General features: G+C 51.1%; 6 protein-coding genes across 6 annotated transcripts; 3 read left to right on the top strand and 3 right to left on the bottom strand.

Moving 5' to 3' along the window:
• Positions 1-292: 292 nt before the first annotated feature.
• Positions 293-2,917, top strand: fcpA (protein-serine/threonine phosphatase; the record flags this gene model as incomplete). Its single annotated transcript, XM_056694595.1, has 3 exons — positions 293-540; positions 606-692; positions 769-2,917. The coding sequence occupies 3 exons, from the start codon at positions 293-295 to the stop codon at positions 2,915-2,917; spliced, it is 2,484 nt and encodes an 827-aa protein (XP_056561324.1).
• Positions 2,918-5,497: 2,580 nt separating this feature from the next.
• On the top strand, positions 5,498-5,823 carry N7496_001663 (uncharacterized protein; the record flags this gene model as incomplete). Its single annotated transcript, XM_056694594.1, has 2 exons — positions 5,498-5,507; positions 5,618-5,823. The coding sequence occupies 2 exons, from the start codon at positions 5,498-5,500 to the stop codon at positions 5,821-5,823; spliced, it is 216 nt and encodes a 71-aa protein (XP_056561323.1).
• Positions 5,824-6,966: 1,143 nt separating this feature from the next.
• Positions 6,967-7,658, bottom strand: N7496_001662 (uncharacterized protein; the record flags this gene model as incomplete). The annotated part of the gene is made up of 3 exons (XM_056694593.1): positions 6,967-7,070; positions 7,139-7,413; positions 7,495-7,658. The coding sequence occupies 3 exons, from the start codon at positions 7,656-7,658 to the stop codon at positions 6,967-6,969; spliced, it is 543 nt and encodes a 180-aa protein (XP_056561322.1).
• Positions 7,659-8,379: 721 nt separating this feature from the next.
• Positions 8,380-9,492, bottom strand: N7496_001661 (arginase; the record flags this gene model as incomplete). The annotated part of the gene is made up of 3 exons (XM_056694592.1): positions 8,380-8,683; positions 8,761-9,344; positions 9,406-9,492. The coding sequence occupies 3 exons, from the start codon at positions 9,490-9,492 to the stop codon at positions 8,380-8,382; spliced, it is 975 nt and encodes a 324-aa protein (XP_056561321.1).
• Positions 9,493-10,290: 798 nt separating this feature from the next.
• On the bottom strand, positions 10,291-12,245 carry N7496_001660 (glutamyl-tRNA(Gln) amidotransferase subunit PET112; the record flags this gene model as incomplete). Its single annotated transcript, XM_056694591.1, has 4 exons — positions 10,291-11,546; positions 11,606-11,747; positions 11,807-11,883; positions 11,954-12,245. 4 exons carry the CDS (start codon positions 12,243-12,245, stop codon positions 10,291-10,293), a joined length of 1,767 nt encoding a protein of 588 aa, XP_056561320.1.
• A 1,578-nt stretch (positions 12,246-13,823) lies between these two features.
• Positions 13,824-15,446, top strand: N7496_001659 (uncharacterized protein; the record flags this gene model as incomplete). Its single annotated transcript, XM_056694590.1, has 3 exons — positions 13,824-14,907; positions 14,963-15,347; positions 15,404-15,446. 3 exons carry the CDS (start codon positions 13,824-13,826, stop codon positions 15,444-15,446), a joined length of 1,512 nt encoding a protein of 503 aa, XP_056561319.1.
• Between the last annotated feature and the right edge of the window lie 679 nt (positions 15,447-16,125).

The raw sequence follows: 16,125 nt of genomic DNA, 5'->3' as shown, positions 1-16,125 counted from the left end.
GTGGACTCGTCCTTGCTACAGCGCAAACACTTCATCCATCCTACTTGAATCTCATTTACCTCATATCTTACCCTTTCTGCGATTCTCGTCCGTTGTCGTTGTCGTTACACGTCTCGTGTCGGGCATGGCGCTGTAGCCAGCGCACGCGATCAAGCTCACACGACATCCGCGCTTTCTATTGACGCGGAATCACGAAGTTAAGGACTTCAGCGCAATCTTTGCTGACAGGTCCGATTGAGATATCGAGTGAAAAGGTGGGTTTCAATCGCTTAGGGGCGGACTGGGAGCCAAGATGCACCTCCGGTTGCCCCCCAGCCTGCACTATCCCATCACCGTGACTTCTCTCCTCAAGAAGGAGGGGGACACGGTGGCGCGGGATGAGGCTATCTTCTGGTACATTTACCAGACTACTGTGGAGGAGGGAGACGGGCTGGGAAACCAAGTTATGGTGCAGCGCAAGTTTCCGACACGTTTTGAATCTACCGTGGATGGCACGGTTGTGAAATGGAATATCGCTAAGGGCGATATTATTGATGAACCGTGAGTCATATCGTCTGATGCTTCTTCCAACTTTGCGTGGGCTGTAACTGATTGGTTGTCTTTAGTGTGGATGTGGTCGAAGTTGAGGAGCCGTGTGCACATGAGGTCCAGTTCGGTGGCATGTGCGCTGAGTGTGGCAAGGATATGACTGAGTATGTATATTCGTCCAATATTCGACCTCGGATGAGGGATTAGCTTTTCGTCGCAATACTGACCGAGTCTCTCTAGATCGAGCTACAACACCGAGATCTCGGAAACCTTCCGCGCTCCCATCCAGATGACCCATGACAACACCACATTGACCGTCAGTGAGAAGGAGGCCACTCGCGTTGAGGAGGATGCTAAGCGTCGTCTTTTGGCGTCCCGGCGTCTGTCACTGGTGGTGGATCTGGATCAGACAATCATCCATGCCACTGTTGATCCCACCGTTGGAGAATGGAAGGACGATAAGGATAATCCGAATTATGATGCATTGAAGGATGTTCGATCTTTCCAATTGGTTGACGATACTCCGGGGGCGCGTGGATGTTGGTATTACATCAAGCTCCGACCCGGACTGGAGGATTTCCTGGAGAAAGTTGCCGAGCTCTTTGAACTGCACATTTACACCATGGGTACTCGAGCATACGCCCAGAATATTGCCGACCTCATTGACCCAACCCGCAAGCTCTTCGGAGACCGCATCCTGAGCCGTGACGAGAGCGGAAGTCTGACGGCCAAGAACCTGCAGCGACTCTTCCCGGTGGACACCAAAATGGTCGTCATTATTGATGACCGCGGTGACGTGTGGCGATGGATTCCCAATTTGATCAAGGTCGTTCCCTACGACTTCTTTGTTGGAATTGGCGATATCAATTCCAGCTTCTTGCCTAAGAAGCAAGAGATTGCGGCACCACCCAAACTAAGTAGAGCATCGAAAGAGAAGGGGAAGGACAAGGAGTTGCAGGAGCACCATGTCAACGGTGCAACGATGAAGACAGGGTCGGAGACGGAGGTCTCGGCTTTGGAACAGTTGGTGACGATGGGTGGTGGGGATGACCCCAGACTTTTGCAGGAGCAGACGGATGCACAGGAGGAAACGATCATGCATCAAGTTGAAGATCGTCCTTTGCTACAGAAACAAAAGGAGCTAGATGCAGACGACGATGCGTCTGCTGATGGTAGCGAATCGTCTTCCAGTGGGGATGAGTCGCAGGAGACGGCCAGACCTCGACACCATCTACTGGTAGATCATGACACGGAGCTTTTCCATCTTCAAGACCGTCTGGAGGCGGTACATAAGATCTTCTTTGAGGAGTATGACAAGAAGAGAACCCATGCTCTGGGTGGCCGCGTAGCCGCCCTCCGCGGCGAGAAAGCCCCTTCCAAAGACAAAGACGTGGACTTGAAACTAGTCCCCGATATCAAGGACATTATGCCCCTGTACAAAGCCCAAGTACTCGGCGGCGTGGTGGTGGTTTTCTCCGGCGTGATTCCGCTGGGTCAAGATCTCCAGAACGCAGAAGTCTCTCTCTGGGCAAAGACATTCGGCGTAGTCGTCCTGAAGAACATCGGCAAGCGCGTAACACACCTGGTCGCTGGCCGGAATCGCACCGCCAAAGTACGGGAAGCCACGCGCTGGCCAAACATCAAGATCGTCACGACACAATGGCTCTACGACTCTCTGATCAACTGGAGACACATGGATGAGGACCCTTACCTGCTACCCGTTCACCCAGATGACCGTGGCGAGCTCCTCTCGCCCGGTTCCCGCGAACTTCTCGATAGCTCGTGGATTTCTTCTTCAGACGAAGCGACGAACGTGACCGATGACGACGCTAGCGACGAGATGTTCAAGGAAACCGGACTCACAGAGTCTTCACCCCTCAGCTATGACGAAGACGATCAGGCCGCGGTGCACGACGAACTGAAGGAGTTCCTGGGCAGCGACGACGAAAGCGAGAGCGATAGCGAGTTCTGGGCGGAGGAAGCCACGGAGCCGAGTCGGAAGCGCAAGCGCGGGGAAGGAAACGATGGCAACCCCGACGACGAATCCACCGATGGAGACGGCGACGAGTCAGATCCCAAGGGCTCACGTCTTTCACAACGCATCAAGCGGTCCTATGAGCGGAGTACTGGCCTTAGAGAGGTTGCTACCGCGGGAGGTTCGGAGACGGAAGAGACGCGGTTCGAGAAGGGACAATTCCCTGCCCCGGATGATGATGACGAGGGGGAGGAGGTGGCCGCTTCTGCTGTCGGTGAACAGGAGATTCAATCTGACACGGCCGTTGACGAATCGGACGCAGATGATTTTGAGCGCGAGATGATGGCAGCCTTTGATGATCCGGATTACAGCAAAGAATCCGGTGCCGAGGAGGCAGCTTCCGAGCAAACCTAAAGAACCGCGTCTGTTTGCCTCAAGCCATCTTGGCCTATCCTGATGACTCGGGATTATCCTACAGCGTTCCGGTTCCTCCCTTCAGTCTTTGGCTTCCTTTTTTCCGGTGTCCTCGACTTGTCTGTTGTCATATCTGATTTGCAGTTGCGATGCGTGCCTGGCATAGCGGTGGCGTTTGTCAGAGTCTTTTTTGATCTTCTACTTGTGTATCTGTGTATTTTGTCAAAGGTAGCTAGTGTTTCATACAAGAGGGGTGTATGCCTCAGGATCTTGCTATGTAAAGTTCTAAAAATTGAATATGTCCATGAAAAGAAAAACCTCCAACAGTAGTCTAGAATAATGGGTTTTCACATGCCTCGGTGAATCAATTCAAGGGTCATCCTTGGGTCACCCGAGAAGATTACAGTAAGTGTAGATGTACTTGATTTTAGTATTTTAGATCCACAAATTCGAATTACTACTACTGTGCCTGGTCTTTTCGCAATGGCAGTTGATAAGTTCTTACTGGGCAAAACAATTTGAAGTCAATAGAGGCTACTGTAAATGTTGAATATGAAGTTTGTGGGATCAGGTAGTTGTATTCAGTAGATAAGGTGAAGGTCTGAGGGATGTAGAGAACAGTGATATCCAGAGTGGGGATATCCGAATTAGTTTGTGTGGGTAGATGTGTGTGAAGAGTCGAGGAGACTCCGATTTCCTTCCCAGTATGCCAATGATATCGAGTTTGTCCGGCGTACGGTTTTTTGGTTGAGTGTTGTGTACTCGTTGTGGTTGTTTGGACGGGGTGTGGCTCAAGCAGTTAGATTTGTGGTATGGGGTCTGCTTAGATAGAGCGAATTTTTCGAGATGTGGTCAAGTCTAGAACAGCGATTGTTAGTAGGTATTGTGAACAGGGCTGGGTATTTACTAACCTTGGCTTGTGGGAGAGGACGTAGATGAAGTTCTGTGGTATCGGAGGTGCATGACAGTGATTGAAGGTCAATGTGTCAAGCGATGGTGGAAAGAGACTGAGTGAGGCAGATCGCGGAAGGATCGGTAGCATGAAGAAGGACGAATCTATGACGGAGTCAGTAGCAAAAAAGGGTAGTTCAAATAATAGTAGGAGGCTGAAATGTGTGGCAGTGGTGACTTGTGTTGTTATTGTAGACTGTTGGTCAACCACGCCCTACACAGGCTCGGACAACAAGGTCATTGCTACCGAGGTTCACTCAAGAACGTTAGTGTAGGCTCCTGAGGAAATTGTTAGCTAGCCCGAAGATTAAGATAGTGGAATGGTTCATGCCTTTTGTTTGACTTTTCAGGCCAACAAGAGATTGTGGCCAGAAGACGAAAGACCAGAAGGCAAAAGGCCAGAGGATAGATGGCTAAAGACTTGAGGGCCGGAAGGTGGAAGGCCAGAAGGTAGAGAGCCAGAAAGGTCGAAAGGTGTAGGGCCGAGGAGGCGGAGAATTGGCTTGATATGTGAGGTAGATAATGGTATCAAAGGTGGGCACATTGAGAAGTGAAAGTGTCCAGAGGATGGAGGAGGAATCTAAGACGGAGTCAGTACCAAAAGGGTAGTGCAAACAACTGTAGGAGGCTGAAATGTCTGGCAGTGGTGACTTGGTGGTGTTGTTTTTGTTGTAGACTGTTGGTCAACCACGCCCTACACAGGCTCGGACAACAAGGTCATTGCTGCCGAGGTTCACTCAAGAACGTCAGTGTAGGCTCCTAAGATATGAGATTGTTAGCTGGTTCAAAGAAGATCGAGACGGTTGAAGGGGTGATGCCTTTTTGTTTGACTTTTCATGCCAACAAGGAAATGAAGCCAGATGGTGAGTGGCCAGACGAAGAGGATGCGAATCATTTTTTGTTGTTGTGGTGGCTGCGGTTTTCTTTTGTCTTGTTTTTGTGTGTGTGTATGTGTGTATGTGTGTATGTGTGTATGTGTGTATGTGTGTATGTGTGTATGTGTGTATGTGTGTGTGGTTTGTTGTTTCGTTGTCTTTTTTTCTTTTTGTTTCATTGGTAGGTGTAGAAGGCCAGGATGGATGGAAGTTATTTGAAGTTGGACGGCTAAGGCAGTGAGATAAAAGGAGGAAGGCCAATATATGGCAGCAAATGGAGGGGTATTGACGTGATGAGGTGTCATGAAAGAGGCGGAGTTATTATGAGTCGAAGTTCAAGTGTTAGAAGGACCAAAGATGAGAGGCCAAGAGTTGAGACGTTACCGGGGTCAGAAATAAGATGAGGACGTGGAGTATTGTCAAGCCGGCGAGAGGATGGAGGAGGCTGATGTTATGAGATAGGATATGTCAAAGGGGAAAGGGAAGTGTTAAGGGGAAGAGTCATTGATACCGTAGCTAGTATCTGACGAGGACAGCATCGAAGACCGATATGTCAGGGAAACGAAGAAGTAATCTCTTTTGATCGAGAGTACTAGCAGAGGGATAAACGAGGAGGCTGAGATGTGAGGCAGTGGGACCCTGAGGCCAATCACGCCCTACACAGGCTCAAACAACAAGGTCATTGCTGATGAGGTTCACTCAAGAACGTTAGTGTAGGCTCCTGTTGTTGTTGAGGGGGTTAGTCAAAGGCAAGATGGATGAGGGTATGTGTGAGTAGACTGACCTGTATGTTTATATCTGCGAGCCACCAGAAGGGGGATGTTGACGTGACACCGAGAAAGTGTGAGCTCACGAGGCAGAGACCCGTTGATAGAAGAGGGTAGCCAGGAAGGACGTGAAGGACGAGAGGATGTCTTGTATCAGGATGATGGTGATGATGATGATCAGGACCGGATAAGAGCTGGTACAACAGCGGCAAAGTGGGAGAAGGTAAACAAGAACTGCTTAAGCTTGCTCTTGGTGCGGGTAAAGGGCTTCTTCATGGTGGAGTTCATGTTGAACTTTGATGGGAGAAGTTGATAAAGACTTGAAGAAGGTTGACTGTGAGTCGAGGTGTTGGATCAATCAAGTAATTCAATAAAGTAATTCAATAAAGTAATGAAGGGCCCAGATGGATGAAGGTTGGATGTGAGTCAAGGTGTGTGTCAACAACGCAAGGTAAAGTCCAGATGTATGATGAAGGTTGAAGGTTGAAGGTTGGTTTGATGGAGGATGGATGGGGGTGGACTGGAGAGAGTGGATATTCTTGGAGGAGGGAGGAGAAAAAAGGAGAGTTCGTGGAAGTGGGAGGAGGTATTTATACCTGAGGGGGACCCTTCTTATACTCTAGAAAATCAAGGTTTGGAGCTAGCGATTAGGCTATTTTTCCTAATCGGGACGCGAATAACCTCGTTCCTGCCTTTTTGGGAATGCCTCGTGATGGGGGCAAACATCGCGAACGCGAAGCAGGGGACGCGCAACGCGTCCTAAATTCTCGAGACCGGCACTTATGGAGGAACACCGCCATGATAGTGTATGGCCCTCGAGCTTGCATACAATACTGGATATCAAAACGCATCTACAAGCACGATATACAAGCTGTCTGCGCGCCCAGGGACCCATCCTGGGTAGGTCTAGCAGAGTAATTGCCTCACTTAGCGGCTGAATCTTCTTCGTTTAACGACCTTGAGAAGGGGGGATAGCCCCTAGAACCCCCCCCAGTCACGCTAGTCGCTTTACTTTCGCTGAGTGGTAGAAGTATGGTAGTTCAAGTGGAGGGGTAGTAGTAAATCTACCAACTTATCTACCAACTATAGAGATAGTAGGGATAGTAAGGGTAATAAGGGTAGTAGGGATATCTTAATACCTATATTCTAAGGTTCTTAAAACTACTATACAGTATAGTATATACTAATATATTGCTCCGCTTCGCTCCGCAATCATATAGAAGAATAGCTTTTGTTCATTAATAGTTGAAAGAAGGGAATGGCACGATATGATAGAATAGAAACGCTAGAGATGGAGCACAATACAGAGCATAGAATGCTTGTCAACGCCATAGGTCATGCAAGAAGATGGTATCACAGGAGATGACGAGGAAATAGATCGAGTATAAAACACAGCAGGGCATCAAGATCAGAGGCGTCAGGATTAGAAGCATCAAGCATAGAAACATCAAAAACATCAGTGATAAAAGTCCTTATGGACCTGCCACGACATGATCATCATCCATAGATAGAATATCGTATTGACGAGCTCGAACGCAAAGGCCGTTTTCCAGCAATTACCTGCAAAGAATAGTTAGACGGATTGCTTAACACATCAAGATAGGAGAGACGAGAAAAGAGTAACTTACAGATTGTGCTTTGCGTCAACCAAGCCAGTGTGTTGATGCTGTTACCCCGGGACTCGTTCTCCACCACCCAGATCTGGCAATTATCATTGACATTGCCAGAGACACCGTACAGCTGCAACGAGGTCTCGATCAACCCTGTTAACCAGAGCACGAAGAGAATGAAGCTGCCAACGATAAGAATGCCCGGAAGTAGCGGTCCCCGTGCAATAAGGACTTGAATGAGGAAAAAGAACGTAACACCGAGGGCGCTCACGACGACCATGTACGGGAAGAGCCTGTGGTGTTATCGAGTCAGTACCAAATTGAATCCATGGAATCGGTAGTCGCAGCTTGAAAATTGACAGAGAATGACCTACCAAGGGGTGCCCAGGTCCATCTGCGATTGCACGATCATGAACCAAGAGAAGATTCCCAGACATGTTGCCGAGGCCGAAAGTACCACGATCAACCAGATATTCAGCTGAATCTCAGGCCAGTGGTGGAGACGTCGAGTCTCACGGCGCACGCGAACAGCCTTCATTGTGCCGGCCATTGAATCGAAAAACACAGTGTCACAGTCCTATGCTCGTAGTACGTTGCGACGGCGAGTATTGAACTCGATCCAAGCTTGTCCGCGAGATGGGGTATATAAGCACGGATCGAAATGCGCCTGTGCCCGATACACCGTCTTTCTCGAGGATTTGATGGGCAGTGGCCAGTTCGCGAATAGAATGCGACCCAAGAGTGGGTATGGTAGTCGATTTGGCCTCAAGCTCGAGGCGAGTAGTGAATGGATGGATCGGTGCCAGGTGGGCTTCGGGGGAGGTGGAATGCGGGCTGACAGCGCATCGGGCGCCAGTAGGCGTAGGGTGGAGAGAAGGACTCGAGCTGGGACCTTATGACTGTTGTATGTTTGTCGCAGCGATGCGAATATCGCAACGGCGATGGTATGCGGGGGAACACAGCCAAGAGGTGGGTGGTGTAGAAAAACCGAAAGTCGCAGGTTGCCAGGAGGGGCGGGTTTGTTGATGATCGGCGGGAAATTGAGGTGGCAGGGGATCTTGAGTTGATTGAGTTTAGTCCCTCGGGAAGTATACTCGACCATGTTTTTTTACGCGTTACCCGCCCACCCGCATCCACTTGCAGCGTCATCGGTCGAGGGAACTCTTGTATTTTCTATACTGTAGTTCTTTTTCCTTCTAATTCACTACCCAAAGAGAAATCCGGATCCCAAAAAAACAAATACAAAATCGTGCAAGTCATTACAAAAGGGTATCGCCGAGGGCACTCCGCACCAACGAGCATCCAGCACGAATCGTCTCGGCAGCGCCCACAGCCTCCAAGCTGGGGTTCACCTCGACCAGATCCATGGCAACCAGGTTGCCGGTCTCATGGACACACTCGCAGATGAAATCGCCTTCACGGAGAGTCAGACCACCGCGCACGGGGGTACCGGTGCTGGGAGCCCACTGGGGGTCCAGCGCATCAACGTCGAACGAGAGGTGGATGGGGGTATCGTTGCCAATGTGAGCGAGGGCCATCTCAACAACGCGACCGATACCGTGGCTATGCAGCGAAGAGAATCAGAGATTAGCTGGGTTGTCACACATGAGGAATAGGGTTGGGGGCGGGAGTGGACATACCGGTCAATGTCGTGCATGCTGAAAGCCTTGATACCGTGCTCGCGGAGAAGCTTCTTCTCGCCACGATCCACATCCCGCAGACCGATGTACACCAGCTTGCGGGTGCTGATGATATGCTCGTCCTTCAACCAGCCAAAGATATCGGGACGATCCTCCCGGGCCAGCCGGGTCAGGAACGCCATGGGCATACCGTGAATGTTACCGCTGGGGCTCATCTCGGGGACGTTAATGTCGGCGTGAGCATCGACCCAGATAACGGCCATCTCGCGACCCAATCGCTCGCGAATAGCCTTGGATGTGCCGGAGATGGTACCGATGGCGATGGAGTGGTCGCCGCCCAAGGTAAGCACGAACTTGCCGTCCTTGGCGTAGTTGTAGACTTGCGAGCTGAGGCGCTCGGTCACGGCGCTGACGGCACGGGGCTTCTTCATGTTGCGGTGGTCCGGGTCCTCAGCGGGGATGTCCTTCTCGTAGTAGTGGATGATGTCGTCGTGGTGGATTTCGTAGTCGAGGTCCTCGCGCAGCTGGGTGAGCAGGCCGGACTCGATCAGGGCCATAGGCGCGGCCTCGACGCCCTTCTTCATCTATGAAACTGTAGTATTAGCATGCGTGTCTGCGTAGCCAGGGTTTATAGCAACTTCTTACCTGTCCGCCATTGAAGCCGACAGCAACCACACCCAGCTGGTTGGGGTGGGAAAGGAAGTGGGAGGCGATAGTGGATGGCTGCGTCATCGTGCTTTGTGGAAGGATGTAGTATGCAGGTATGCAGGACTATTTGCCGAACACAATGAGGTATATGCGATAAGGTCGAGAATAGCTGTCCAGGCAAAAAGAGACAAGACTGAAAAAAAAGATCCAGCGACCCAAAGATTTCAAGATCGCAAAGTCCGATCAGCGATAAGATAAAAAAGGGCCAAAAAAGTGGATCGGAGGGGGGGGAAACAGGTGGGACGGAGAGGTATGAAGAGGCTCGAAGTATACAAGAAGACACTCTATTGAATCAAGATAAACCACGATGATGAAAAGAAGAAGAAGAAATTGAAATGCAACGGGAGATAATCTTCTTCTTTATAACCCTTCCCCCCTTTCCGAGTCGCGGGCCATGCTTTCATTCCTGTGACTGCGCAGTCGCTAAAAACTGCTTTTAGGGATCATCGCGCTCCGCCGGGTACTCCATCACTTCCGTTAAGTACAGGTTGAGGAGAGCGACCCCGTTTAGGGCCCTTTGCCGTCCCACTGCGTTGCAATTTTACGTCTTAGTGAGGGGCGAAGCCGGAGGAATGTCGTAATGGCATCGGAGAGACTTTGAGGGGTTTGGAAGTTAAAGCGCGTCTGCGGCGGTAATTGAGGCACGAGTACGGAGTACGGAGTACTTGCGTTGGATAGGATGCGGATCTACAGACTACAGTAGAGCGGGTCTTTTTTATTAGATAGAGTGAGACACAAATTCAAAAAGAAGTACGGGTATCATGAAAGAAAAGGCTATGTAGTACACGTATTCATACACGGGATTCCTTTTGGGCCTGGGCTCTACTGTTTCCCCAGGATGAGCTCGTGGAGAATCTCCTGGGCCTTGGGGGCCTCAACGCGGCCCTTCTCCCCCAAGCGCATCATCTGGCCCAAGAACCAGCCCATTTTCCCCAGCTGGTTCTTGCTGCGGATCTGCTCAACCATCTCTGGTCTTTGCGCGAGGACAGTCTCGGCCAGCGCTACGTACTCCTCGCGGGACAGCGGCCGGAGCAGAAGATTATCTTCCTCCAGCAGTTGAGGTACCGGTCGCCGATCACCGTCAAATACCGCTGCCAGGACTTGCTTCGCAATAGATCCCGTGATGCGCTTCTGTTGCAGATGGTCAACGAGGTCCGCCAGTGCCCGGGCCGGCACGATCTCGTTGTCCCAGGCCCGGTCCGCTTTGGTCAACAGACCGCCGAGTTCGTGGAGAACCCAATTACCCGCCATTCGCGTGACAGCCGCGTGGGTCTGGGGATCCTGGTCGGGGTGAAGAGAGCGGAGGATGTCCACCACATCCTGGTAATACTCCAGTCGAGCCCCATCATCTAGCTCAATCAACGGCTTCGCGTCTTCGATTGAAAGACCGTATTCAGGACCGATCAGGTGTGCCACCAGCGAATCTGGGGAGGTCGGCAACGATTCTGACAGACTCGAAATCAGATCCTCCCCGATGACCAACGGAGGAATATCTGGGTCTGGCATGTAGCGGTAGTCGACCGCTCCCTCTTTGCCTCGCAACCTGCGTGTCTCGGTGCTGCCAATAGTCCATCCACGGGTCTCACCTTCGATCACACCGCCGCTCTCCAGAACCGCAATCTGGCGATTCTTCTCCGCGACAATGGCATCTTCCACTGCCTTGAAACTGCTCAGATTCTTAATTTCCGTGCGCTGACCCAGTCCACTAATCCCATCGTATTTATGCTGTCCTGGAGCCTCCCCTCGACGACGGATCGAGACATTGACATCGGCCCGTAGTCCACCCAGTTCCATTCCCGTTGTCACGGCACCACATGCTTGTAAAATCGCTTGGAGTTTTCGGACGCAGGCGGCAGCGGTCGCAGGGGTATGGATTTGCGGCATGGTAATAATCTCGATCAGAGGATGGGAGACGCGGTTGAAGTCGAGCAGCTGTGTAGCCGGCGGGTATTCCTGGGATTTGGCGGTATCCTGCTCTAGCTGGACCTGTTTGATGTCTACGCGGACCCGATCACCATCCTCCGGAGCAATGCCATCGTAGTCATATAGGTCGACGTATCCATTCCGTGCGAAGGGCTCTATAACAACTTAGTTGGCAACCTGGCCGACCGATGAGCACTAGCGAAATGACACCAACCATAATATTGTGTGATTTGATAACCAGCCGGCTGGTCTTGATAGAAATAGTGTTTGCGATCGAACCGGCTGACGGGCTGAATCTGACAGTTCAAGGCGATAGCGGCGCGGAGGGCTGGGAGGAGGGTGGCAGCTTGGAATTCCTGTGTCGCATGAGCTCTCGGATTCCCTCGCCGTTCATCGGGTTGAGTTTAATACGAACCGGCTGACTGCCAGGGAAGGCAAGGTCGAACAAGGCGACATTGGAATTGGGAGTCTCACTCGTAGATGTCGGGGCACCTGTTCCAGAAGGGGATCGTAAGCTACGCTGCCCAGCCAACAAGACGTGGATGCATAGGTGAGTACTCACGAGAGAACAATTTTGCTTCGGTATCCAGTTGTGCATGGATCTCAACGCCCACGGTTAATTCCCATTCTTGCCTAGAGGCCTCCTCGGACTCTTTACGCAGCTTCTTCTGTGCCTTGAGAGCTTTAGCCTCTTGCTTGAGCTGCTTGCGGAGCGGGACGCGGTCTGTCGAAGCGGCGGATTGGAGACTGCGAGTCGAAGGGAAACGAGCGGCGTTAACCTGGGATCGAGCCAAAAATGGCCGATTAACCCGGCAAAGGACGCGGACAGCGCCGCTGGGCCATGGCCGAAGCATGGAGAGGGGGAACTGTGGGCACTGCAAAGGCCGTTGGAGGATGATTCAAGGGCCAAAAAAGCTGCGGAACTCGGGAAGAAGACGATCTGCGGACCGCCTGCGATGACGGGGGCCGCCCCCAGCTTGTCTTGACATAGTAAACTACTATAGTTAGTAACGCTAGTTAATTAGTTAAGGACTATTACAATATAGAAGAAGTATACTATTTTGCATATGATAATAGATAGAAGTCATTGTAATACTAACAATGGTACTGTGATCAACTCGACTCCAGAGTAATAATGCTGGACCCGATGGCGGGGAAGTTCACTTGGGACTCGTGTTGGCATGCAACTGTTCACTTCCAATTGACACGACGTGCAGGACGCAATCGTGGACAACCTCCCACCAAACCAAAATCCACGCTTCTTCTCTATTCTCCCCCCGCCATACTGCACGACAGAAGCAATCCTGCATGACACAAGAGATGGAAAGGCATCAACGTGGCAATGCTCCATCAATATACCCCCCCAAAAACCCCAGTTCCGATGGCTTGAATATTGGGGCCGCTAGACCGCCAGATGCGCTGGATGCAAGGAGATGATCGACGAGCGAATCGCCAGCGCATGGATATTTCCAAATGGCTGGACTCGCGACACATGCATTATCATCCGGATCGGATAGGAAGGCTGATTTGTTGCGCCTGTCCTGACTGGTCCACTGGGATCACAAAGGCCCAACTAGCACCCCATCATCCCGCTAGTTCCAGTTGATCAACTCAATCCAGTTCCTTCGTTCTTCACATCGGCTACAACGAGGGAATAATATCTTCAAAGAGTCACGGAGGATTGACTCTACCAAGACTTATCTGGCCCTCCTTTGGAGATCGACAGGGATTCAAGGTACCTCCTTGCGACTCCACGGTCATTGGCTGCCGATCTGAAGCCTTGGGCGCTTCTCATCTGCCTCAGATTGTTTGGGGATTCCCGGTACGACGAATTGCAACCCTCCATTCCCAGCGACTCGCCCCGACTTCTCTGGTTTTGGCCCTGCACCCGCTGACACCAACATAGTCAGGCCTTGGGGGCTGACGGGGCCGGGACTGTGATCATTCTATTTCAAACTATCGACACTATTGATTTTGGGGCGGGATCTTCAGCCCTGGGGGAAGTATAACTACAAGTATACATCCCCAGGTACATCGGAAGAAAGACTGTCACGGGGAAGACGCGGGGAGAGTTGAGACATCACATCTTATCGACTCTCGCTGCCCATTTGTCGCTTTCTTGTGTCTTCTTCCTTTGTTTTTCCTACTCCTTTTGACTTTTGGGTCATCGCGCAGGACATCCCTGGATTCCGCGAGGTGGATGCTGTGATCTGATCGGAATTCTTGCCCCTCCCTTGTGTCATGCCTCGGACCCCCCATACATCTGACGCTTTTGATTCCGCTATGATCGCGACTTTCTGCGATACACTTATACGCATCGAATTCGCCGATTTCTGGGCATGCCCTAATTGAAACGCCTTTCTGTATTCTTTAATTTGCTTTTTGGGCTCGAGTGATGAACCGGGTACTACTTCCGACCTTCTCCGATCATCATGCCGCTCCATACCGGTACTCATAGTCTGCGCTTGAGGAAGCCCAAGAAGGAGGGCAGGAAAAGAACCTCGTCCACCGTTTCCAATTCCACAACCGTCACCCAGGCTGGCCCTGGGCAGAGTCCAAAAATCACTACCAACAAACCATCATCACCAACTGAACAAGCCAATGTATCAAAACAAACCGTGAAACCGCCGCCGGCGCCTGAGGCCCCGCTAGAGAAGCCTACCGAGCCAGCGAAGAAAGTTCCCAATGTGTTCGAGTTCTTAGAAGAAGATGACTCGTCATCAACCTCGTCATCGTCGTCAGAATCGGAATCTTCTGATGACGAAGAACCTAAACCTCCAGTGCACGCCCAAGCTATCGCCAAAATACAATCACCACAGCCTCGATCGAGTCCTATCCCGCACCCGATACTGGTTTCACAGAAACCAATAGTAACTCATGCGTCCACCACAACGCCGAGAACCTCAAGTGATTCGCGCCCACCACCGCCCGCGCCGACTGCTCCAGCGCCCTCGGAGAGACAAGTGTTGATCACCCAAAGACAACCACCGCCGCGCAGAGTACCTTCGATAGAGTCTCACTTACCAGAGAAACATCAATTGCAGCTTTCTCGAGCGGAAAGTTACTATACATCGAAGGACGCTACTGCCATTCACAGGTCACCTCTCCCTCCGTCCCCACCGAGCAGTCCAGAAGACAGCCTTCACCGGGGCGTCGTAACCAAACGACGAGACTCGAATGTGCCGCAAGTATCATCAGGATATGGCCTCATTGCGACACAGCTCACCAAGTCTGCTACGCAAGAGAAAGCTGCCTTCCCACCGCTATACCGACGCTTTGAAAGCGTCAATCATCGTGTCTTGTTGCATCTCCAGGATGAGATCTCCCAGATGGAGGAAGATCTTCACACTCTCGACGAGTACGAGGAGATGCATCGAGTAGCTACCGCCGAGCAAGAGGGCACCAAACCTCTACCTGCTTCGCGTCGAGTCGACATCCAGTCCCAAGCATATCCATCGCTGCACTACCGGCGCATGGATCTGATGGCTGCCCTCGTTCAGAAGACAGAGCAATACAGTGAGTGATTGCATCAGTGCCAAGCGAATAAAGCATATAGCTGACAGTCCCACAGACACCGCGCTAAGTGCATACAGCAAAGTCCTCCAAACTCTCCCCCGCGCCTCAGAAGACGACATCACCAACTACCGCTCATGGATGAAAGAACATAACCCCATCGCCGCCGCTGAAACTCGCTTCCTCGACCAAGATGCTGACCTAGTCGCACTCACCCCGCGATTGGCAGCATCTGCAGCTGCAGCACCGGTTTACATCGCCATCATCATCGCTTCCGGCGCTCTGTTAATGCCGCTTCTCGCATTCAGTATGATTGCCGAGTTCTCCGGCCGACTCGTCGTGGTAACTGTCACCGGCGGTGCAGCAGCTGCCATTGCGGCGAACTACTCTACTGGCATTGAAGCGCTGGTGGACTCTCGGGATGGATGGAGATGTGCGACATTGTACGTTTACCCCGTGTCCTGGTCTTTCTGACGAAATTTTGCTAACCCGTTAACAGATACTTTGGTTTCATGACCATCGCTGCCATGTTCATCCCCTGAACAACATTGAAAACTATGTAACGACTCACGAATTTCATTCCTGATCTCATATCATTCCTGATCTCATATCTGCGTCGAACTCGATCGGCCATCACTGGTCCTGATACGTTCTTCGCTCACTCACTCAGTCACTCCTTGAACATGATGTGGTTTCTATAGATGTGGGGGCCATCGAGCCAAAAGTTCTCGCAGAGAAGCAGAAGCGATGGTGTCAAGATTGTTAGGAAATTGTTGCTTTTCATTTTACTATACCAATGGGAATATCATGGCAAGGTAGATTGGTGTTGGCTCTGTTAGCGGTGATTAAGACGGAAGATACCTCGCATATTTGGAAGAGGAGTTTATTTTGTTGGAGAGATTTTGACCGTTTACCGAACTTCGACTGAATGTTTTATGTTTCTTTGGATGTACGAATTATCCGATATTAACGAATCCCGGGATTATGAGTCTTGATGTTATTTCTTCGGCCTGATCTCTTATACGTAGATTTTCAACCTTTTGGGCAGATCACAAATTGTTTATTTCTTCTACACTTCCAGAGACCACTCGCGGCACTCGATATAGTTGCATAGTAGAGGCGGGGGCAATACACCGACTATCAAAACCAAGCCCATGAGGTGTGCAGTCCTCGCAAGCAGAAGTTGCAAGTCTACGCGTTCTGAAAATGCGTTCTACGAAG

Source organism: Penicillium cataractarum (genome assembly GCF_028827025.1).
Source record: "Penicillium cataractarum strain IBT 29864 chromosome Unknown utg000001l, whole genome shotgun sequence".
NCBI lineage: Eukaryota > Fungi > Ascomycota > Eurotiomycetes > Eurotiales > Aspergillaceae > Penicillium > Penicillium cataractarum.
This window is presented reverse-complemented; position numbering and strand designations above follow the sequence as displayed.